Here is a 23,874-nt window from a genome sequence, read left to right on the forward strand (position 1 = left end):
TGTAAACAGTGGTATACCTCACTTGTCAAGCGATCACTGCTGCAGAATACGTCTGTCAGTGCTTGTTCGCATAAGTATGTAAATACAGTCGCCTACCTATAATGCTCCAAAAAAAATCAGTGGGGTCGAAATGGGCAATGCAGACCGTTATTGCTACTTTGTATTTTTGCTTTTTTCTTGTGTCTAGACCACGCTTTTCTTGGTTTTGCTTGTCTAGGCACCCAGATGCGATGGCGCACGTGTTGAAACCTGGTGAAAAATGGGGACACTGACTGCGATTTTGAAGTACATTCGATACACTGAGTGTACATTCGGTGCGAATTCGGTATACAAGTGAACGTGCACTTTATCCTGAAACGCTGGCGTACATGAGTACAGTGAATAGGATACAAGCCGGAAATTTTATCGGCATCCGTCCTTTCTCTCTGCGCGCGTGTCCCCGCCACCTTTCTTCCCCCGATCGCATCTGCCGCTCCATGCTGTCAGCATGGAGCCTAAGCAGCACACTCGCACGAACATATTATTGCAGCCTCACGCAGTGTATCACAGCATAGCACAAGGCTAGCGTGGCCGCTGGATCACCTCTATGGCGGCCATGCTGAATTACCAGTGGCGCCTCTTATAAGCCATGAAACTTGCAAATAGTCAGAGCAGTGCCATCACCAACAAATGATATAGTAAAGACCCTGATAAAGTAAAGATTTTTGCTCGGTTCAACTGTATACTTAACCCCATTTCACCAGTCGTTCAGTATATCGAATGATGCGCCACACCCCTGCAAGTGGTGCTAAATATAATGGCGCTCATTGGTCACTTTTTGTATGCAGAAATGGTTGAACTGTGCGGCCTTGAGTATCTGCTGGTAGTGCTAGCCTTGTGAAATTGCCTGATGAGGTGAATGTGGAGTGTGCTTGAAGGTGGCCTTCGGTCTCTCCATTTTCCACACCACATCGCTGGTGAAGCCAACCTAACAAAAGCATATCAGCGGCCTTCACTCAACGTGCTTTGCTCATTTTGCTGTTGCCAAAGGCGTTACGAAAACCACCTGTACCCTGGTTTTAATAAAAAATTTTTATTTATGATGGGCTGTTAAAGGATTAGACATTTTATAATAGGCAATGTATAGTTCCAAACCACCCTTCGCTGTGTCTTCGATGTAAAGCAAGTTAGGTCAAATAACGCCTAGCAGTGTATTGCCACCACTCTGGCGGGCGGTCTGTCGCTGCAAGCGAGTCACTAGTGTGGGTGCAATGAAATATTCCTTCTTGGTTATAGGTGAGCTTATCTGTTGTAATTTTGTATAGACCAAATTGTCGGTATATCAAACTATCTCACAATCCTCTTTATGTAGGTTCAACTGTACAGGCCATAAGAGTGGTACCTCCTTGTCTCCTTGTCAGTTAAATGGCATGATGTCATGTACGAAAATCTAAAGGTGCCCAGAATGTTTCCGAACAAGTTTGAAAAACCTGTTAAGCATAAAGGGTAACTATTCGTAGAGCCATAGCCAACGCGGTGGCTTAGTGGTTATGGTGCTCAGCTGCTGACCCGAAAGTCGCCGGTTCAATCCGGCTGCAGCAATTGCATTTTGATTGAAGCGAAATGCTAGAGGCCCATGTACTGCTCGATGTCAGTGCATGTTGAAGAACACAAGGTGGCAAAATTATCCGGAGCGTAGTCCCTCATAGCCTGAGTCGCTTTAAAACATTAAACCCCCATAAACCATAAACCAAACCTCCATTTCAAGACATCAACACAGACCAACCACTATCAAGACGTGTTACTGTTCCTTGCCAGCATTCATGCTTGCATCAGTGAAATGGTTTCACTACTCACCGAGAACCCCTCGCTCTGAACCATAATCTGGAGGAGGATGTCCACCAGCCGTTGTTTCTGTGCCAGCCTGCACAAGAAGTCCACATGTAGGGCAGTCAAGCAGAGCCCACAGGCCTTCTTACCCTGCCTCTGTGGCAAACTCTGGCTCCTCGAAGGCCTGCACGCATGCGCCAAAGAAGCATTTAGTAGCCTTTGCATGCCACTGGCAATGTACTTTAACGTACCAAGGCCAGCACGTTGAGGAATTCCCGGGTGCTGAAGTGGAGCAATGCTCTCAGATAAGGGAATGTTGCATGATCTGCAGGAAACAAGAGCATAGAACTGGCAGCCTCCCTAAATGATGTGGAAGTTTGTCTTACCCTGAGTATTTGTGCCTCGAAGTGATGTGATGCACTGAAACACATCCTTCTTGACTACTGGTGCCAGGTCTGCACTGAGTTCTCCATGAGGGTAGCCTCGCCCAGCCAGGCAGCAGCTGCATGCATACCAGCAGTGAGGAGCACCCACAACTATGCAGCAGCAACAGAGATGCAAACCAAACCCCCACAGGGAGCCCCAATTTGTACCCAACATTGGCTGTTTGTAAACAAGGTGCACCAAACTAGCAGAACAAAAAAAAATGCAGAAAAGGACACAAAATTCATCATTAAAATTCCATATGGTGCGCACATTTACGCATTCTATCTTGCATTCTGCGTGTTCCAAGACTTCCAGGTGTGCAGGAGAAGAGTTGCCACTGAAATGCATGGTGCAGTGTACCCCAGAACCGAGATACCCTACAAAGCCACCTTGAAATCTACCCCTCCAAAGCACAAACCAGTCTTTGGTGGTGTTTACAACGTCCTGGGAACTTCCTGTATTATAATAACCCTGCTAGGTAGTTCAGGTTTTGGTGGTGCCTTCACACGTACAGTACTCGTCATAATGACATATCTGAACTAGCATTTTATCATCACATAGTGTCCAAACAATGCTGCACAATGGTATCACTAAAGTACAGAGTTTGCCAGTCCTAGCCCACAAAGAAACATTCAAACATCAACTTTCTGGGATTGCTAGCACACTGTTAATCCCTACCAATCTTATGCATACATTGCAGCTATTAAATGCCATCTACAGTTGCTGCAGCATGAGTGCATGGGTGCCACCTTAGTCATGGGCAAACATTTACCCTATGGGACAGGGGATGGTGCTGCTCAAGCACTACTAAGGCTCTTGAAAAGCACTTTTTATTTTTTTTGCATATGCACTCACCTTGTTTGTTTTGGACAATGCTGGCAGCGTAGAGGCAGATATGCAAACTGCATGCATGCCGTGTACTAACCGTAGGCGGTCAAGGGCTAACAAGTGAAATGGGGCAGATTTGGACTCTGTAGTTCATCTTTCTCGTCATACATTGAAAGAGGAAACCAGACTCATGCCTGGGCATTTCCAGCGGTTACCTGTGCCACCTCGCATTCACCGCAGTTCTCAGTTGCTGGAATGGCACTTTGGCGCAGCATTGGCACAATTTCATCAAAAATTAAGGATTTGTATCAGTATGTAGCAGGTTCAATGAAACGGCGCAAGTTAGCGCAATTGGTGCAATTGGCGCAGCATTCACACCACTGAAGTCCACTGCAGAATGAAGGCATCTCCCAGTGTTTTCCAGTTACTTCTGTTCAGTGTTGGCACACATTTTTTATTCATCCTGCATTCTCTGGATATTACCTTCCTTTCCATCAGTTGCCAAGCTGTTCTGGATATGCTGTGGTCACTATCCCCAATCTATCCTGTAAATTTCCTGACCATATCCACTCACCTGATTCACTAATGCACCCAACCATGTATCTCTTCTTAGTACCACTATGTCACTTTAATTGGCAGTGTGGGCTCGGCGCTTATATTCTTCTTTCTTTTTTACTGCCAAATCTAACGTATGTCACTCTAATAGGGGACCACCGGATTCCTGTGCTATGCATCACATGACTTAGCCAAGCATACCCGTTCCTCCTAATTTTGCCTAGAACGCCACCGCGGTGGCTCAGTTGTTATGGTGCTTGGCTGCTGGCCCGAAAGACTCGGGTTAGATCCTGGCTGTGGCGGTCACATTTAGATGGAGGCAAAACACTAGAGGCCCGTGTACTGTGCGATGTTGGTGCACGTTAAAGAACCCAAGGTGGTCGAGATTTCTGGAGCCCTTCACTACGGCATTCCTCGTAGCCCGAGCCGCTTTGACATTAAATCCCCATAAACTAATTTTGCCTAGATTGTAAATAGCAGACATTTTATAATTCAGCCTGCATTCTTTGGATATTACCTTCCTTTCCATCAGTTGCCAAGCTGTCCTGGATATGCTGTGGTCACTATCCCCAATAAAGGACTCTGGACATACCTGACATACACCAGCAGCTTATTTCCCAGCAGAACATGGCTGTCACTCAGCTGCTTGCCAGACTCCAGGGCTTGCCGCAGGATTGCCATCAGCTCCTGTCAGGTGGGTACCACTGTCATTGGCATTAATTTCCACATGTGCTGATCAGTAATATGGTCCGCTAGATTGGCTATACTTCACTCAAACATATATGAGCAGTCTGTTTCTGCTTCTCCTGGGGCTTACATGCCCCAAATTTCCCACCAACTCTCAGGCCTGAGTTGGAAATCATTTTCTAAGTGATATCAACAATGACGACGTGGCGAGGTTTGACTCTGCCTGCCAGAGGCAAAATGTGCTTAAAGGCCAATCCAAACAACGGAGGAAAACCTTTAATCCGACCACGGACACAGCACCCCGTTACCAAACATCACTTACTCCGTCTCGTCCGTGGGTGGCAGCGGCTTGCATGCACGTGGCCCAGTTGTGCACGCCGTCCCACGCCATTGCCGTCCTCACACTCCTCCCCCCCCCCCCCCCCCCCCCTTCCAAGAGCGAGGCAGTGCCATATGCCACAACTGCACCAGCACAAAGGAAAGGGCAGGCGACAGAACCAACAGCACCAGCCACACCGGTTTAATCGCACAATGAATTGGCGGTAGAAGTTAGCAGAAAGCGAGTGGTGAGCAACCTGCCCACAACCTGCTTTCTGCTAACTTTTACCACCGATTCATTCCCATGACCATTGTTATATCTAAACCCTAAGGCCTCAGGGCGAGCAACTACGCCTGCATTGACAACTGGATGAATACTGCCACACTTCAGTATAAGGCGTTCAAATTGTTTCTACAGATTTATCACATACTGCACATGTGTTATCTTGGTTGAATTTCTTTTTGAAGCTTCGCGTGCTAAGGCATCCTGATCTATCTTCAAAGAGTAGGGCACTGCCTCTTGAGTTATCACAGAACGATTCCTTCGTGATCTGCCTTTTCCAATTTCTATATACAGTCGCTGACCGATTTTTCAGACTTGGTGGAACCCGCAAAATGGTCTGAATAACAGAACAGTCCGAAAAATCCGTGAACTTCAAAGCAATAACTTTTTTACGAAAAACCAGCTTTCAAAATCACAAAAATTGCTGCTTCCCATGTTCCGCCTACAAGCGATAATATTAGACTATCTGAGTCATAGTCATGCTTTCGTTATGTCCGCACCCTCTCACATCAAGATACCAGACAACGCGACGCAGTCGCAACTCATGCCGCAAACGAATGCACTCGCCATGAGAAGCACAAACAGCGAGATTGCATGGCGCACTGACACTCACGATGGCCGAGATGTGACCCACGGGAAAACCGAGCACCTCCGGTTGCACTTCTTCCCCCCTCTACAATGTTTGCTGCCCCACACCGCAGTTGGCGTCATCCAAGCTGCGGCGGACACTGCAGCTGTCCCGCTGTACTGTTTTCAATGTGATCACGTGCTTTTTGTAAGTCATCTCGATCAACTTTTATCGATATACTCTAGTTCTGAAACTCCTCGGCGCACCCATAGGTGCGAAGTCACATATATTGCGTGGCTTCTCAAGCAGCCTGTCTGCGCACGGAATATCCTTTTTTCCCTTTTTGAGGCGCGAAGAGTAAGATATGGAGCAAATACCGGCCATTTTCATCTCCTTAGCCGCTAGTGCAACCATGCATGAAGCACGTAGTCACACTTGTTGAATTTCAGCTCACTGCAGAGGGTAAAGCACAGCCACACCACTTAAACGTTTGGAAGTTTGCTTAGAATAACACTTTCTGACAGGAAGCGGCTGCGTGAGCAGTAGCGGTTAACTGTGCCGTTCACGACTGACCACTACTGAAAGCCATAAGAGTAGCTTACGGCACATGCACACCGCGGGTAGCAAGGGCACAGACACCTGGCAGGCACAAGTGCGCCTGCTCGCATCTGTTGCCGCAAGCATGCGTAGACCGGCTTTGGCATACACGTGGGAGTGTAGGCGCATGGCGCGGACTCGGGGCTTTGGATGCACGCGCACTGTGGCGCCACCCCAGAGAACGTACACTGAACCGATACCACACATAGCAAGAGTTCCAAAAACGTTATTCACTGGAGACGACTATACTTAAACTTTCGAATACGAAACATACAGATGAAATCGAATATCAAATACCTTACTATTACATCGAATATTCGACATTATCGAATATGCGCACATGCGTAGTTATAGCGAACCTGTGCTGGAGTTTCTGCGCCTATGACTAGCAACGCTCTCGCTATACCCTTCTCCTTCCATTGTAGCCCTCCTTCTCCCTCAATAACTACCCCCTGGTTACGCACTACCACTGCACGGAGCAAAACTCGGGGAATGAACAATTAACAGCTGTTGCTGTAATAAAGTGCTCCAAAATATAGCCACAGTAATTTACACAGCAGATAACAAGTTGGACAGAGCAAAACAAATAATGAAGAAAGAAAGAAACAACAAAGCAGCATATCGTTACCATAGCAATTTATCAAAAATCATGTTTTCAGAAAGCCGTTGAAATTTCATCCGGGAATACTGACTTGGTTAGTTTAAATTAAATACAGCAATAAAGCTGTTATTCTATCACCTGAATTGAATCAGCCATATCTGGAAATCTCCACGAGAGTCATAATTTTTTTAGACACTATTATTTATCGTAGAAAGTTTAAGAGCATGAGCATGTACTATGGCTTTCCACCATCCTTTTCCTGCCTATAACGAAGATTTTGATTTTGCTTCTTGCAGGAAACATATTTTTCATGTTCTCCTAAACACTTCCAGTTGCAATGATTCTGACAAACTGCTGAACAGTATCACTGAAACGCTTGCCTTATTCTGCTCTTTCATCTCACACCTAGCTACTAGTAAGCTACTGCAAGTAGCCCTTGTTTCATGATAGCTGCAAAGAGCACACAAACTGACCTGAATGGGGGTTGTGTAGTCACCCATAGCCCTATTGTGAACATAGATGATGCCATCATACAGGCCATGCTTCCAGCACAGCGTCATCACCTGCAACACATCAGCAATGACATCTATAAAGCAACTGCTAACATACCTGTCAATTTCAGTGCTCTACAATGTAAAAGACACTGAAAATACCAAATCAAGACAAACCAAGCAAAACCGGATAGCAGAACAACACAGGTTAGGAGGTTGCAGTTAATAGCAGAACCTGAGTTTTACAATTCAAACATACAGATGGGGAAAAAGCGGAATAAATGCTCACATTTGGCGATTGCTCAAATTTAACTGAAGCTTATTTAGAATCAGAAATGTTTTATTGTTAGTCCATGATTTTATATCACATCTTTTATAAAAGAATTACCACAGAAATCAGCACAGGACTTGTGTGAGGGGTCTATAAATTAAAGTGAGTACATCAGATGTGAATTTTACAAAATGAGCACAGAAAAAAGTAGGCAAGGAGCAAGAAAAATAAAGAACACCAGAACAATGCGTACAAGCTGGTATATCACATTCCAGAGCTCTGCTGTAAAAGATGAAAATTCGAGAAAAAAATCTAATTGCTGACAGCTCTAAATGAAACCTACAATTCCCTAAGGCAACTGTCCGAGCACAGCAGCTGCAGATGTGATGGAAGGGTGAAATAAGAGGCGATTAATGTGCATAGTTCAAACTGCAGAAGTCTCCCTTTGAAAGAAGCTTGACAAGACCATGAGACAGACCCCAAAAAGGCTATGTGAGCATGCAAGGTGCGTCATAATATATGTTACATGACAGCAATTAATAAAACTGCCTTGCACTGAGAAGATATTTGCAAAGAGAGCATTTAATGCATTAGGCATTAAGTGAACTGAAAAGTAGGGGATGAAACAAGCTCACATCATCGCACTTGAAACAACATTGGGCTTCTTTTTTTTTCTGTCACCTCTCTTCCACAGCAACCTCTATTAGTGCTAATTTTTTTTTGTTTCCCTCTTGTTCCGACTTCTCGAAAGAGTGGGCCCAGCTGGTTAGAGGTGCAGTACAGGCTCTGAAATTAAGAGACTTTTTTGTTTTTATTACAGTAGAACCCCACTATAGTAAAGTGACTCGGACCAGCAAAAATCTTTACTATATCAGTCGTTGGCGATGGCATAGCGCTGAGGATGCTTTCTGGTAATTAATTGCCTACTTGCCTAACACAGTGTTGGCTTATAAAAGAAATGCTCACATAACTTCCATCCTGCTATTATTGTCCCTTTATGTTATAATCATTTTCAGTTATCACATTTCATCTTATCACGTTTTCAATTTTGTTTACGTCTTGAAGGAGTACCACATTTGCACAAATACAATGAAAATATAACGCGTTCGATTTCATGTGAAAACCAAAGTTTTGCGTGAACACGGCATCATTTTCCGTAGCCTCAGCATCGTTTAACAGGCAACAGTTAAACGCACAATACAGTCGAGGCGCAGTGGTGCCGCTCATGCAGTGCCGCCACAGCGTCCTTCGCGCTGCGAATGTTGACCTTTTCTTCCCTTCGCTACTCTTCATTGTCTTTCCTGTTACCCCCGCAACTACTTCTTTCTGCGTTCATAGCTAGGTTTACTTTTTTTTTTTTTCCATGCGTGCCACAAGGACTCTCAAGAAGTTGGCTTCTCCTATCAGCTTAAAAGCTTGATGGTGAAGCTATCTCAAAGAGCACCGTTTTATCGTTTTTGGTATGCATTTGCCTCCGAATGCCGGCCTCGCACGTGCAGCGTTATCACTTCGCGGGAGATAGGTCGCCACGGACAGACGCTCTTTACAAAAGCCGTTTTTTTGTTTTAAATCTCTACTGTAAGCAAAAAACAAAGGAATGTACAATCGTCTATGGGAGGCGAAATGGGACCGCAGTTTCACTTTACTACATCCGAGTTTACTATTGCGGTATTATTCTTTCTGCCCCTCACACTGCTCCATGAGCTGTGGCACCAAGCGTCTTTCTGTGCCTACCCCAACAGGTGACGCACATGCAGTGCTGAATGTCAGGCATCTGAATTCGTGTTGCGATACTGTGTCAGGTGGAAAACAGCTTAAGCCTAGAGTCAACAGGCAGGCGCATACTGCACCTATGTGCATTTTCGTCTGCCAGGGTCAACGCGCCCCACGTCACACACATGCGGCACACTTGTCAGATTTCTGCATGACGGTGCCCTGCCTACCATGCACACGCAAGAAAGACCCCCTCCATAAGAAAGCTACCCTGCATCTTCCCTGGAAGCTTTTATTACTTTTTTGCCAGTACTGCTGACCAAGTAACCACGGTTCGCGGTCATTGCAAAAGTTTACCTTAACTAAAGAACATACGAAGCGATTCATTTTAAGTGGCTTCTTTTTAGATCGCCGTTCTTAGGCGCCCATTCCTCATTGAGTAGCATGCCTCGGTCTCAGCGTAACTGGGCCAAAAAAAGACAAAAAGGGAGCGAACGTAGAGCGCAGCGGAGAAGGAAAGACAGCAACAACAAAGGGAGCATGAGAAAGAAGAGGAGGAGGGTACAGTGGAAGCATGAGGAGGAAAGCGGAATTGAAGTTGGCAGCAGCACTCGGCATGAGCTCCACAGTTGCCAACCGAGACATAGTAGCACCATCTGTTGTGCTGCTATTGCACCTTTACACTTTTGCTCTTTATATAATAGATGGCACTGATTTAAAAATAAAGCACCTAGAGAGCTGCACTCAAATTTCAAATTAGGGAGTACCGAAATCGTCGGTGAATTTTTTTTTCTTTTACAGTCAGTCTTAGGAAAGCCAACCAAAAGCTTTCGCATTGTTGCCTTACCCAAGAATTCAATTTAACCAAGTTTGTCCTAACAGGACTCTGCTGTAATGATGAACACAGTACATGCAAATCAAATTGCATACGACTGTCAAGCTTAACACCTAAAGAAGAGCAATGATCAGTCTGAGTTATAAGATTCAAACTGATATTAATCAGGATACCTATGAGCACGGCACAGGTTAAAACTAAAAACCATGAATTTAATCCTGGCTGGGTTGATTATCTACTACAGTTCTCGCATAACACAGTTATGTTCAAAAGGTCTTAAGAGTTACAGGTAGGTTATTCAGATAAGAGGGTACAAAATACAGTATCACAACTGTATCAGACATTCAGTATACAGGGACAGGCATGAGAGGAGGTAATCAGCATAATAAAATGAGAATACCTGAAATAAAAAGCACCAAAAAACCTTTGCACTGCAAACTTTTGTGCTTGAAGAGAAGCCAGAAATAGTGACTCTCAATGGCTGGTTTAGCAGACCGTAGTTTGAGTGAATTCTATTATACAAAGTGAAAAAAAACTTTTAAAAGGAAATTTCATATAAGGTGTCAAATGCTTTTACGAAAGCTAATGAGTACATGAACCTACGTGCTTTGCATTTCCAATTCTTAACTTCAATTTCTTAGAAAAGAAACCAAGGTTTAGGTTTAGGTTTAGGTTTATTGGGGTTTAGCGTCCCAAAGCGACTGAGGCTATGAGGGACAATGTAGTGAAGGGCTCCGGAATGTAGTGAAGGGCATCGACCACCTGGGGTTCTTTAATGTGCACTGACATTGCACAGTATATGGGCCTCTAGAATTTCGTCTCTACAGAAATTCAAACGCCGTGGCCAAGATCGAACCCGCGTCTTTCAGGTCAGCAGCCGAGCACCATAACCACTGAGCCACCGTGGCGGCACTAGAAACCAAGGAAAGGTTAAGAAAGAGCCCAGGCCAGAGAACATTATGTTTATGAAGTATCATATAATATGTTTCTGAAAGAAAAGCAAAAACAGAAAAAGGCTCATAATTGTGGCAAGTTCCATCTTAGCTTTGCAGCCTCAAGGGACACTAGCCTGGTGCAGGTCAAGGCAAGTGACATCCAGGCGCACAAGGCTCTGCTCCAGCAGCTCCATCTGGCCAGTGCTGGCCAGGTGCTCAACCAGGTCCTTAGCCAGGGCGGGACTCAGACTGCTCAGCTCCCCGTCGAGCACGTGAACAGGGAGGCTTTCCAAGAACAACGCCTTCAACCCCACATCTGATGACAGCAGTCCGTACACTTTGTCCAACAGATCTGGGCAGTGCTCCCTGCGGACGCCAGGTGCATGGAACAGAGAGAGCATTTAACACAGATATACAACTGTGGTGGCAGATCTCATGCCAGCAAGCTGGACCACATAGCTATTCAGTGAGCCAAAGACCAGAACACTGTATGTTTGAGTTATATATACTTGAAAGGCAGGAACAGAGGCAGGACAGGACCACTGGCACTACAAACAACTATGCATCATTTTGGAGCGTACAGAGCTAACAGGTTGTCATCGTAAGAACAAAACTATAAAAAATTAATCAAAAACAACTCCAGTAAAAGTTTGTTAATTCGAACTTCGAGGGACTGGAAGAAAAGTTTAGATTACCCAAAAGTTCTAATTATCGAATGACCCTGAAACAACTTTCAAGAACTGATTGCATCAGGGTAAACTTACTTAGTGAAAGAATGGGCAATGGTTGCTTGCTTCCGAGATGAGAACAGCATGGCAATGACTATCTTATACGTTCCCATCAGTGCTTTATTGCGTGCACACTAATGCGATAGAATTACAGCGGACATGCAGCGAAGACCCCAGGGTCAAAACAAAATTCACAGCCACATCGAAACTCCTCACTGGTTCACAATGAAATTCTTGGACACAACAAAATTCTTCATTGGTCCACAAAGAAATTCCTGATTACAAAGAAATTCCTCATTCATTTACAGGGTTGTGACTTCAGTCCACCACCATTACGCAGTGCCTCTGGAAAAATCTCTGCCTCTCCCGTAACCGAGAGTAGAGTAAGCATGAAATGTTTACGGGCATAACACATTGGTTGTAGATGGTACTAGTCAAAATATTGAAATGGGTCTAATGTTCAACACACCACACCACACCACACATACTGTGCACTGGTCCATGTGGACGCAATCGTTTCCTGTGAGTGTCTGGGGAATCTCTTCCGCCCTGCCTCGTCAGCTGTATCCGGTTTCTGTCAGGCTCCATTGCTCGGCTTAAGCAGCTGTGACGGTGGCGGCATTGAAATGCAGGACAATGCAGAAGCGTACGTGGACACGACGAGACGCAGGCCTGACAAGAATGTATAGGCAGCGCGTTCGAATACTCCGTGAGCGTGTATACATCTGCCTCCCAAAGGGGGAAACGTCATGAGCTGAAGGTCCAGCGGCCGGTCTTTTACATGCGTGAGTGTGGGACCGCGGCACCATCGTTGGGGACGGCGCGGAAGCAGTTTTTCCGCCCAAAGCCCTTCTCGCCCTGGAGCTCCCCTCTTGCTCTAAGCGGCCCTCTCTCTTAGAGAGTCTCGTTAAATCTCGTATGGTGCCCGGATGCTCTCGTTTCAGCTCCCGGATGAGTGGAATTCAGTGCCCGGATGTTGGCTGTCAGTCTCGGAGTGACGTCACCACACTGCTGACAACGGAAGCTAAAAGCATTTCATGCTTAAAAAAAAAAAAGCAATCACACTGAGAAGAGCTGGGACTCAAACCACTGCCCTGTGGGTCGTGAGACTAGTGCACAACCCCTTGAAGACAGAGGAGCTTTGGTTGAGTGCCACAAAAAAAGATGTGTAGCGTGAGTGCCTCGCACTGCAGAGTAAGCTACAAAGCAGGCAACAACATCAAGTTAATTAAGAGTACCAATTAACATCACCAATAAATACTGTCAATTAACAAAACCTGTGCTTATGAGCAACCGAAAGCTGCTTGATGTGGCACCAGCATGCGGCGGCCGCCAGAAATACAAATGCGGCGGAGTACACTGCAACGCCAAGAGATGGCTCTTAAGGGGTGCACTTCGTAGAGCCACTGGATAAGTTATCCAGAGATTTTAGCGCTTTGATTACGAAGAATGTCGAGCAGAAGACTAGGAATAAGCGTGCTGAGGTCGAGTGAGTGATAAAGCATTATGCGATGGCGAAAGAAAAGAACAGCGCCCATGTGAGAAGTGATAAAGAAAGAGGACGTCAGGCCGCTAAAGGGGCTCACTAATGCCATCGCATCATGGCCTTAAAGCGGAGCTTAAGAGTCCCTCGAATTTTGTTAGGAGCGTCGAAGCGGAACTGCTTGAAAATTGTAAGGGCCTCCCTGGCACCCTTCGCGGTGCAACACGGTGCAACATGATGTCTACCGCATCACACCCTATCTCAAGAGGCACTGTCATGTATGAGAACGCTTCAATGCACAAATTACGACTGGCATGTGACAGCATGCAGTTTTGGAGCACTGGAAGGACGGAACCACGTGGACGAAAGGGAGGGAAATGTTAAGCGGTGAGAAAAATGAAAGGGGGAAGAAAACACCAGCGATGTGTCAACCAGTGTCCAAAACGGTACACAGCTGGCCTCATTTGGGCGGCTGATGCCGGTTGGTTGAGCCGCCAATGCCACAGGCTGGCATGAAGCTCTGTAAAACAAAACCAAAACTGAGCAGTCGGACTGTTCTTTGAGACTGGGCTGTCTGTTTGAAATCACACCAGCTGTTGCACACACGCCAGAGGTACGCAAGTGACTGCAGCATGGAAATCAGGTTCTGAGTAGGGCTATTTCAACTATCTCTTGCTGGACTAGTCATATTTAGACGTGGCCTCTCTTTGGGAGCCTGTTTGAATTAACTGGTGCTAGACATGTAGTGTCCAAATTAGCGAGCATGTGATGCCATAGACTTACATGGACGCTGGCCAGGACCAAGCCAGCAGTTCGAATGAACAGGGGTTGAATTAATGAGCTTTTTAGTGAAACGGTAACTGAGGTTGCAGGATTTTATCAGCATAAGAGTGCCGCCTAAAAGTGCAGTTCTTTCTGTGAGAGAAGAATCACACCTGGTACTTCAGTTTTTATTTTTTGCATTTCTCTGACCTCCCTGTTTACCTTACTGCAAAGCCTCTTTAATACTTCTGCAAACTCAAAGCGCAGAACACAGCCGCGGTCCTGACAGTGAATCACTACATGACCCGAAATAAGCTTCATAGCATTACAGCTATGCTCTCTTAGTCACTCATTAAGACTTCTTTCGGTTAGGCAAGGTCAAGTACACCACGTTCTGCACACACGCCACAAACTGTTGGCAGTGCTTTCTTAAGCACTGCTCACCAACTCGCTTCACATCGTTGACATTTTTGTACAGACTTGACCACTTGCTCACAGCAGAAAACACAACTACTTTTGCGCCAATTCATTATTTCATTTAGCAATCCTTCGGCAACAGCGTGAAAAGGACAAGGGCAATGAAAACTAGCCTCAAGGAATGAGTTTGCTTGTTGCAGCAAACTACGCTTGAGATTGTGGCTGCAAGGCTTACTCGGCGTACTTTTAAATGATGCCCCTCGTCAGAAGCTTTTAATGTCATCACTCGAGCAAAAGCGACTCATCTGATCTTGGTTTAAAGGAATACCGAATAAAAAACCTAATATATCGAGAAAGCATCACACCTGCATTTGTAAGATATAATTACTTAACAGAGTGTCATCATACTGCTTATTTTAGACTGGATGGTTGTATTAATGCGAAAGCATTTCTTGTCTCACGAGTGGCATGTACAGGACCTGTCATCAGAGCTTGTCGGCATAAAGTGTAATCAGAGCGTGTCCGCACTATCAGTCATCCATTATAAGGGTAATTAATAGAATAATTGATTAAATAATTATATAATTAGCATTAATTAGTAATTCAGTCACCAAAATGACTAAAGGAGAAAGTATTTAATTGGATGAATTATTTCTTCAAAACTAATTGGTAATTCAATGAAATGGACGAATCAGTTAATTAATGGATTAATTAATAAATCACACTCAATGAAGTCATCAAAATGATTGATTAATTAGACAATTAATTAATCAGTCACTTCAATTAATGAATTACTTTGCATGTTCATCATCATCATCAGCCTGACTACGCCCACTGTAGGGCAAAGGCCTCTCCCATGTCTCTCCAATTAACACTGTCCTTCGACAGCTGCAGCCACCGTATCCCCGCAAACTTCTTCATCTCATCCATCCACCTAACTTTCTGCCGCCCCCTGCTACGTTTGCCTTCTCTTGGAATCCACTCCGTTACCCTTAAGGACCAGCGGTTATCTTGCCTTCGCATTACATGCCCTGCCCAAGCCCACTTCTTCCTCTTGATTTCGACTAGGATGTCATTAACCCGCGTTTGTTCCCTCACCCACTCCGCCCGCTTTCGATCTCTTAACGTTACACCTATCATTTTCCTTTCCATAGCTCGCTGTGTTGTTCTTAACTTAAGCTGAACCCTCTTTGTTAGCCTCAATGTTTCTGCCCCATACCTGAGTACTGGTAAGATACAGCTGTTGTATACTTTTTCTCTTCAGCGATATTGCTAAACTGCCATTCATGATCTGAAAGAACATGCCATATGCGCTTCACCCATTCTTATTATTCTAACTATTTCCCTCTCATGATCTGGATTAGTGGCCACTACATGCTCTAAGTAGACGTGTTCCCCTACCACTTCCAGCACCTCACTTCCAACTGTGAACTGCTGTTCCCTTGCGAGACTGTTTAATATTATTTTGGTTTTCTGCATGCTAACTTTAAGACCTACTGTTGTGCTCTGTGCATCTAGCTCACTGATCATGCTTTGCAGCTAATCTCCTGAATGACTTAGCAAGACAATGTCATCAGCGAATCACAAATTACTTAGGTATTCTCTATTAACTCGGCGGAAATTCTTCAAGCGCTGACCATTCGTTATAAAAATGACGTTTAAGCCCTACTACGGGGGCCTTGTTCACCTGCTGAACAAGGCCCCCGTAGTAGGGCCAAAACGTAATTTTTATAACGAATGGTCAGCACTTGAAGGATTCCGCCATGAACATACCCGACCAGACCATCTGGGTTTTCATCAAACCCTGGACTTCATCTCCATTAACCTTTATCCCCAACTGTTCCCAATCCAGACTCCAGAACACCTCCTGTAAACAGGCGGTGAACAGCATTGGCAAGATCATGTCTCCCTGCCTGACACCCTTCCTTATTGAAATTTCATTGCTGCCTTTATGAAGGACTATGGTAACTGTGCCGTCGTTATAGATATCATCCGGTATTTTCACATAAGATTCCTCTACACCCCGATTCCGCTATGCCTGCATGACTGTTAATATTTCCACTGAGTCAAATGCTTTCTCGTAATCAATGAACGCTATATATAGAGGTTGTTTATATCCTGCGCATTTCTCTAACACCTCACTGATAGTGTGAATATTGTCTATTGTCAAGTATCCTTTACCAAAGCCTGCCTGGTCATTTGGTTGATTGAAGTCTAAGGATGTCGTGATTCTATTTGAGTTTACAGTTGAACCCCTCAATAACGAAAGCCCTCAAGAACGAAATTCTCGCGGCAACGAAAAATTCTGGCGCCCCCAGCGAACTCCCATAGGGTTCAATGCATTTGTCCCCTCTGAACAGCGAAGGGTTTTTGAAAAGCAGCCCCGCATTAACGAAAGTTTGAGGTAGTGATCTGCAACATTTTTTCGGCACATCAGCCAGTCGGGAATATAGAATGGGCAAAACTGCAGCAGCACACTCATCCGACAAGTCGGGCCCATTCATTTCACCTGCCAACAAGCACCGGCGCAGCCATTTTTGTTTACTTTCGTTTGGTTTGGTAATGATGATGATAGCAAAGCAATTTCTTCTTTTGCCCGCTGAAAGCGGCTTTTTGCTAGCCCGTCTGTTGGCGACTACGCACGCACGTGATGTTTCAAGTGACTACACCGCCGGCCAACCGGGGAAGAGCAAGGAACCCTTTTTTTTTCTTTTCTCTAGTGCGCCGACCACGCTATCTCGCTGATCTCGCCGTCCGCCTTGTGCAAGCCGAATTCGCCCGCGACTTGCTTGTGTACAGTGTTTTTTGTTGTTTTTCGACTGTCGGAAATATGCTGCCTCCTGTAAAGAAGCGCAAGTTTTTGACGCTGCAGGAAAAGGCTGCAATCATCGCCGAAGCTGAAAAAGGCAGAAAGAAGACGGACATTGCGGAGGAGTTCAGTATCCCGTGCAGCTCACTTTCTACGATTCTGAAATCAAAGAATGGCATCATGGCGGCCCTCCAGAACGGCGCGCGCGCTCTGAACAAGACTTTGGCAACGCCGGTCTACGAAGACGTGGGCAAAGCCGTATTTCAGTGGTTCCTGAACAAGAGAGCGAACAAGGTGCCTTTGTCTGGAAGCCTTCTGCAGCAAAAGGCGATTGACTTCGCGTGCATTCTGGGGCAGGACAACTTTAAGGCGAGCGCCGGATGGCTAAGTCGATTTAAAGCGCAGCACTGCATCGTCGCCAAAGTGTTGTCAGGGGAGTGTGCGCGCGTCGACGCTGAAGCAGCATCGTCCTGGATGCAGGAAAGTTACGCAAGTAAGCTCGCGTGATGTGCTTGATGCTTTCGATGTTATCCGGACTTTTCTCGGCGACCACGACGACGACGAAGCTATGCATAGCTTATCAAGGTGCGAAGCCAGAATCGTCAAGCTCCTGCACAGCAATGTCAAGCAGAGCAAAATAAGCGACTTTTTTCATTAAATTTTGGTTCTGGAAGGTAATGGGTGTGCTTATGTGTCCATTTTCGCGACAGCGAAATTCTCACGACAACGAAAAGGTTTTCCTTCCCCGGCGGTTTCGTTATTGCGGAGTTCGACTGTACCTTGTAAATACCTTGTAATTACCGGTCTGTAATTTTTCAAGTCACTGACGTCTCCTTTCTCATGAATTAAGAAAATGTTAGCGTTCTTCCAAGCTTCTGGTACCCTCGAGGTCATAAGGCATAGCATATAAACGGTGGCTAATTTTTCTAGCACAATCTCTCCTCCATCCTTAAAGAGATCTGCTGTTACCTGATCCTCACCAGCTGCTTTCCCCCTTTGCATTGCTCCTAAGGCTTTCTTTACTTCCTCTTTCGTTTCTGACGTCATGTCCCAGTGCTGTGCGCTACTGTCTCTCTCACTAACGTTTTGATTACATTGGCTACTGTACAGATTTATACAGAAATCTTCGGCTACTTTAACTATCTTATCCATATTGCTAATGACTAGGGCCCGGAACTTTAGGCATTTGCCTAAACATGCCTATAAATGCCTAAACGGGGAATTTTTGCACTTGCCTGCCTTTTTGTCATTTTTTAGGAAATACTACTTATGTAACCACTTGTTACTTATAAATGCCTAAATCTGGTAATTCGGTCCTCAGTGCCACTTTTCAATTTTGGGACATCTGTCTAAGTATGGTGAGAGGCGCATGCCGATACACGCACAAAACGTACGGGTCTTGCCAAACATTTTTCTCGAAGTGTAACTGGCACTACCAAAAAGGTTATATAACTTCCTTAAGTGCAACCCGACACCCAAACCAGCGCCGTCCAGCCAGGGACCAGCGCCGTCCAGCCGGGGACCATCGCCTCAACACGCTCCGTCTAGGCGAGGTCCATCGCCTCAACGCGAGCAAGACTCACACACCCGCGTGCTCACTGTCTCTCGTCTCCCGGTCGACTCTCGGCCGCCTACCACTCTGCAGAGAACGGCCACTTCTTTGCCAGCCACTTCCAGAACGCGCGACACTGACTTGAGCGGGCTCACAACCTTTGCTTCATCAGCACTCTCCATTTCAATTTGTATTGACATGCCGAAAGAAAAGGCATCGAGAGACGCTCGTTGCAGGCATTGGGTTTCGTAGTTTGGAGATGGATGATCATGACAAAGATGAGATGGCAGTTGGATTTACCCTCAATGACGGTGGCAGTTGGATAACCCTCAATGATTACCGTATAGCGCGTGTAAGGGTCGCACTTTTTTTTTCCAGATTCGAGGGCCAATTTTCGGGGTATGGCCCATACATGCAATGTGCGAAAAAAAAAAATTTAAAGTAAAAACACATCATTCAGGGAATGAGCGGCTTACATTTTACGTTCAATCATCACTTGTGGAGTATTTCGACTCCGAGCTAGTGCTGTGCTTTGAAGCACGCTCATTCCAGAAGAAGCCGCGAAGCATGTCCACTGTCAACACGAAGCCGTTGTTCCGCATTTCCATCACATAACAGAGCAGCTCTTCTTCCAGTTCGGGAAACTCGCACAGCTTGTTCGGAAAGCGTGCTTTTTGCAGCTTGTGTTTCTTAATGCATCCTTTTGGTTGCACTATCGTTGGACACACTTCTCGGCAACACCGAATTTCCTGCCTGCTGCACGCTCACAGTGTTCGAGAGCTAACTCACAGCCGTGTAAGGTGCTTGCCCATCGTGCTAAAACTCAACGCTCGGCAGCAGCATGCGAAAGCCACAACTACGGTGAACTAATGCTGCCACAATGCTAACAATGCTACTGCCCATGGCTTTGCCAGCTAGAGCTGGTGACACTGATACCGATATGGATAATGAGAGCCCATGGCGAAAGAAATGGTTGATGATGATGATGATTAGCTGCGGCCTCGTGTGTCATCCGTTGGCGGCACCTGGAAGCTTCTGTGCGCGTGCATGGCCTCCACGATCAGGCGCACCGTTGCTCGCAGTCGGAGTAGATCGCAAAGACCACGGCACATTTCAAAGGTTATCCCCGTGTGGGTCATGGAAAGTTTGGGTGCAGCCCTTACACAGATATCTTTTTTTTTTTTTAAATATTTCCTTAGGGGAAAACAGGGTGCGGCCCATACATGGCTGCGGCCCTTACACATGTTTATATGGTACTTTGGTGCGTTTACTCTAAGCCAAGGCATCACATATGTGGGCGGCACTTCTGGAGGAAGGTTTGGTTTATGGTTTATGGGGAAATTTAATGTCCCAAAGTGACTCAGGATTTGAGGGACGCTGTAGCGGAGAACACCTGATAATTTTGACCACCTGGGATTCTTTAACGTTCACTGATATCACGCAGCACACGGGCCTCTAACATTTCGTCTCCATCGAAATGCGACTGCTGAGGCCAGCATCGAACGCATGCCTTTTGGGTCAGTGGCCGAACATCATACCACTGAGCCACCATGGCAGCTACTTCTAGGAGGAAAGAGGTGGAGTGCCATAGCTAGGGGGGAGGAGAAGTGGCTGGTGAGCTGTGGATTTCACCGTTGCTTCTTCATTCTGCTGCTGTGTGGGCTTCTAGCATGTGAAGGCCTTGTGGAGGTAGGAGGTGGGCAGGGGTGGGAAGGTGGGTCGAGCGACGTGGATCAAGAAGGCTGCATAGGGGAGTGCAGTGGAGAAGTGGCTGGTGGGTGGTGCTTCTGGAGGATGGAGGCTTCACTCTCTGAGGCTTCGTACAGACAACGCCAGCATTCACTAAGTGTCACTGGTACTGCTACCGCAGTAAAGCAATCTAAATCCCATACAAAAATATATACGTCTTGAATGGGCATGTTAAAAAGTGGAAAGAAGAGAAGCAGGCCCTTCCGAACCTGAGCTCTAGGGCAATGCTGACACAGAGGGGCACAGCAGGGCGGGCTCGCTCGGGGGCCAAGCCACCCTCGATCAGCTGGCGGGTGTGGGTGGCCACCTGCTGTTGGCGGCGTGCTTTTCTGCCCACTAGACCGCACACAGCCTTAGCCTCATCCCGGTAGAAGCTGTGTGCCAGCGCAAGGGCCTCAGCATACAGCTGCCGCTGCCACAGCCGCTCCAGCCGCTCTAGCCACGGGCGCAGGCTCAACACGTGCACTGATGCCAGGCCCAGCAACAGCACCTGGGGGCCAAAGCCTGCCACTGAGTGATAGCAGGCTCGCTCGGCAGCCGCCACCTGCACAGCCATTACAGGTTGAGTCAGAACCTTCTTCCTTGTGAGGAAATCAGAGTTAAACAGAAGAACATTCGAGCCAAATTTGACTCAAAGCTCCCAACAACTGCCAGCCGATTGAATCAGGTCAATGACACAGGTCTTCCCAGCTGCAAGTGCAGGAGGTTAACTCTGACTAAAAACAGGTCCGCTGAATAAAAGCCTTTGCGTGAAGTGCTGGAGTCCTACACTATTAGCACATTTCTGACAGTCCATACAAATGTAGCTCCAGCCACACTATGGCCAACTAGATTATAGACAAGAAATGCATGCTTGAGATAACATGTTCCACCGCTAAATATCAGCAAAATTCAAGCTAAACCTTGAGACTTATGCTTCAGAACTACATGAATTAACAGTCACACACATACATCCATTTGAGCACACGTGCATAAGTGGTGTATGCATATCTTTATGGCAACAATGTGTTACAGCAACAGTGTCAGATGGCAAGAAATATGCAAATAAGCTGAATCTAGACGTCCATGCCGGGCCCGGTAAATCAAGCCAACTTGCCCGCTTGCCAATCCATTCATTCGTTTATTTATCCTTTCATCTGTCCATCTATCCATCAACAAAAGCAAATGGTCAGCTGCACTCGTGTTGGCGGTAATTAGAATCGTTTGCTTCAAAAGATGTTCGCTGTAGTGTGATAGCTTGTGATACTTTGTGATAGCTAACAGCACAGGACAATCGCAGCAAGATAAAGCGGACGTGCTAAACACAGGCCCCAAAGGCTAGGTGCATGTTTATGCAAGGTTAAAAAAAAGCTTGCTGAAGATTTTTTGGTTTATGGGGGTAACGTCCCAAATCGACTCAGGCTATGAGGAACACTGTAGAGAAGGGCTCCAGAAATTTTTACCATCTGCACTGACATCACACAGTACACGGTCCTCTAGAATTTCACCACCATCAAAATTCAACCGCCGCAGCCCATAACTGAGCGCCATAACCACTAAGCCACCACAACGGCGGTTACAATTTTGTAATGTGAATTTTTAAGCATTGGCTGTGGTGTGAGAGGGGTTAGGCATTTCCGCTCCCCATCTCTCTCAAGCTCACCGAATCATTTGGGGGTCTGAAGGTCCTGCTTCCTTCATAGCACTTCAGTGTAGAGGATGTTTTAAAGCATTCTGGTTTGAACTGCTACGCTCCTCTCCAGTGCTCGAGCGCTCACCAGCTTTCTAAGCATACATTGGTGCAGCTAAGTACACAGCAGCAGCACTCTGAGCAAGCCACTGCCACCAGCGTGTGCACCACCCCCGCAGGAACTCTTCGTCAAAAGATAAACACACCGTGATGTTATCGACGCGCAGCATAGTGGCGCACTGCCAAGGTCTGCACTGCGGAAGATATAAAATTGAAGAACGGACTAAAACACTTTAAAAAAATTCGAATTCTTAACAAGAGTCAAGGGTGAGTTCATTATGTGAGTAGGCTCACTACACTGTGGGCAATGAAACAGCACCAACAACTGCAACAAGGCTCATGTCGCCGATAAGTGTGCTCAGCGTCAGCGTGAGTAAAACGCAACAGACGGCGCCGAACACAGCGGCGGCCAGGCACTGATGGTGTCTCGAGTTCCGTTTTGGCCGGTCTGCAGTCGCCTTTCTGCGCATTAAATGCAGGCTGTCAAAACGCCGCGGCACGAAGTAAAGCACTATCATGATATGACAATCAAGACGGAGCATGCGGGAACACTGCCACAGTCCAATGTAACAGCTGTGTCTGTATTGCATAGGTTTCTATTGGAGCTTGGCCGGGACTGGCTAAGGAAAATATAACAGCTGGGAAAACACAATACCCAGGTACTTAACAGCGGGGTTCTACTGTACCACCAAAATAATAATTCTGTGGTAAACTTACAAGGTTGGTTACTTTCATCGCGCTGTGCAAATCTGCCTCTTCTAAAAGCATGAAACCTGTACGGAATCTGAACAGTTTAAGCAGGGGTGTAATGAACTTCACCACTGCTCAGTTTACATTCCATTCAGGACAAAGGCCTCAACCGCTGATGTATAGGCATCACTGCCTTGCACCAGCTGCTGCGCTACACTGAACTAACAAATCTCCTAATCTCATCTCGTGATCTTACAATCAGCTGTACTAGGCTACATTTTCCTTCCCTTGAAATTCATTTTGTTAGTTATTCATTCCCTGTATTGCATGCCCTGCCCAGGTCCATTTTCTTCTTTTAATTTCTGGAAGGATACTGATAACACAGGTTTGTTCTGTAATCAATGTTGCCATGGTCCAGTGTTCCCTATCATTTTCTTATCCATGGCCCAATGCACTTCCCGAACTGAATCTGAAGCCTCTTTATTAGCTGCCAAGTTCCAACCTATGGGTGTATACTTGCAAGATGGAGCTTTTCTTTCGAGCAATATCAGTATGCTGTTGTTCAGAACTTGTGAATGCCTGCCAAATTCAGTCCAGGCTATTCTTAATCTCCAGGTAATATCTTTCTCCAGGTCCAGATCAGGGGACTCTACTTGGCTTAGATAGCAAGGAGAATCAGATAGCAGTACCACTTCCAATGTTCCTTTACTTATCGAGAGTCTGGAGATGGCTGTTGTGCCATCTCCAGACTCTCGGACTTAACTCGTTTTCTACTTACTCTTTTTACGCCTGCTGTTTTTCCTCTGCTTAGGGCCTCAAGTAAGCAATGCAGTTCATCCTATCAAATACTTAACAGCATCATCAGCAAATCAACGGTTACTTGCTGTCTGTCTCCCACTGCTCATATTTGGCTTCTGCCTATTCTTTTTTCTTGCTGCTACTTTCAGGTTTTGCTCCATAATTTTATGTTCACTCAATACTGCCCTTGTTACTGTATTTACTCGTGTAATGAATCCACTGGTATAATAAGCCCACCCC

General features: G+C 46.0%; 1 protein-coding gene across 3 annotated transcripts in view; it reads right to left on the minus strand.

Moving 5' to 3' along the window:
• Vps8 (vacuolar protein sorting 8) overlaps positions 1-23,874 on the minus strand; it is a 128,054-nt gene that overhangs the window by 60,142 nt on the left and 44,038 nt on the right. For all 3 annotated transcript variants that reach the window (XM_089578363.1, XM_089578362.1, XM_089578364.1), the window contains exons 16-23: positions 20,627-20,961; positions 11,052-11,283; positions 7,146-7,235; positions 4,211-4,305; positions 2,196-2,311; positions 2,061-2,134; positions 1,959-1,993; positions 1,837-1,903 (exon numbers count right to left, since the gene is read on the minus strand). In XM_089578363.1, coding sequence (XP_089434489.1) covers positions 1,837-1,903; positions 1,959-1,993; positions 2,061-2,134; positions 2,196-2,311; positions 4,211-4,305; positions 7,146-7,235; positions 11,052-11,283; positions 20,627-20,961 — 1,044 coding nt within the window. The remainder of the gene's footprint in view (positions 1-1,836; positions 1,904-1,958; positions 1,994-2,060; positions 2,135-2,195; positions 2,312-4,210; positions 4,306-7,145; positions 7,236-11,051; positions 11,284-20,626; positions 20,962-23,874) is intronic.

Source organism: Amblyomma mixtum, chromosome 3 (genome assembly GCF_055824585.1).
Source record: "Amblyomma mixtum isolate Tamu chromosome 3, ASM5582458v1, whole genome shotgun sequence".
NCBI lineage: Eukaryota > Metazoa > Arthropoda > Arachnida > Ixodida > Ixodidae > Amblyomma > Amblyomma mixtum.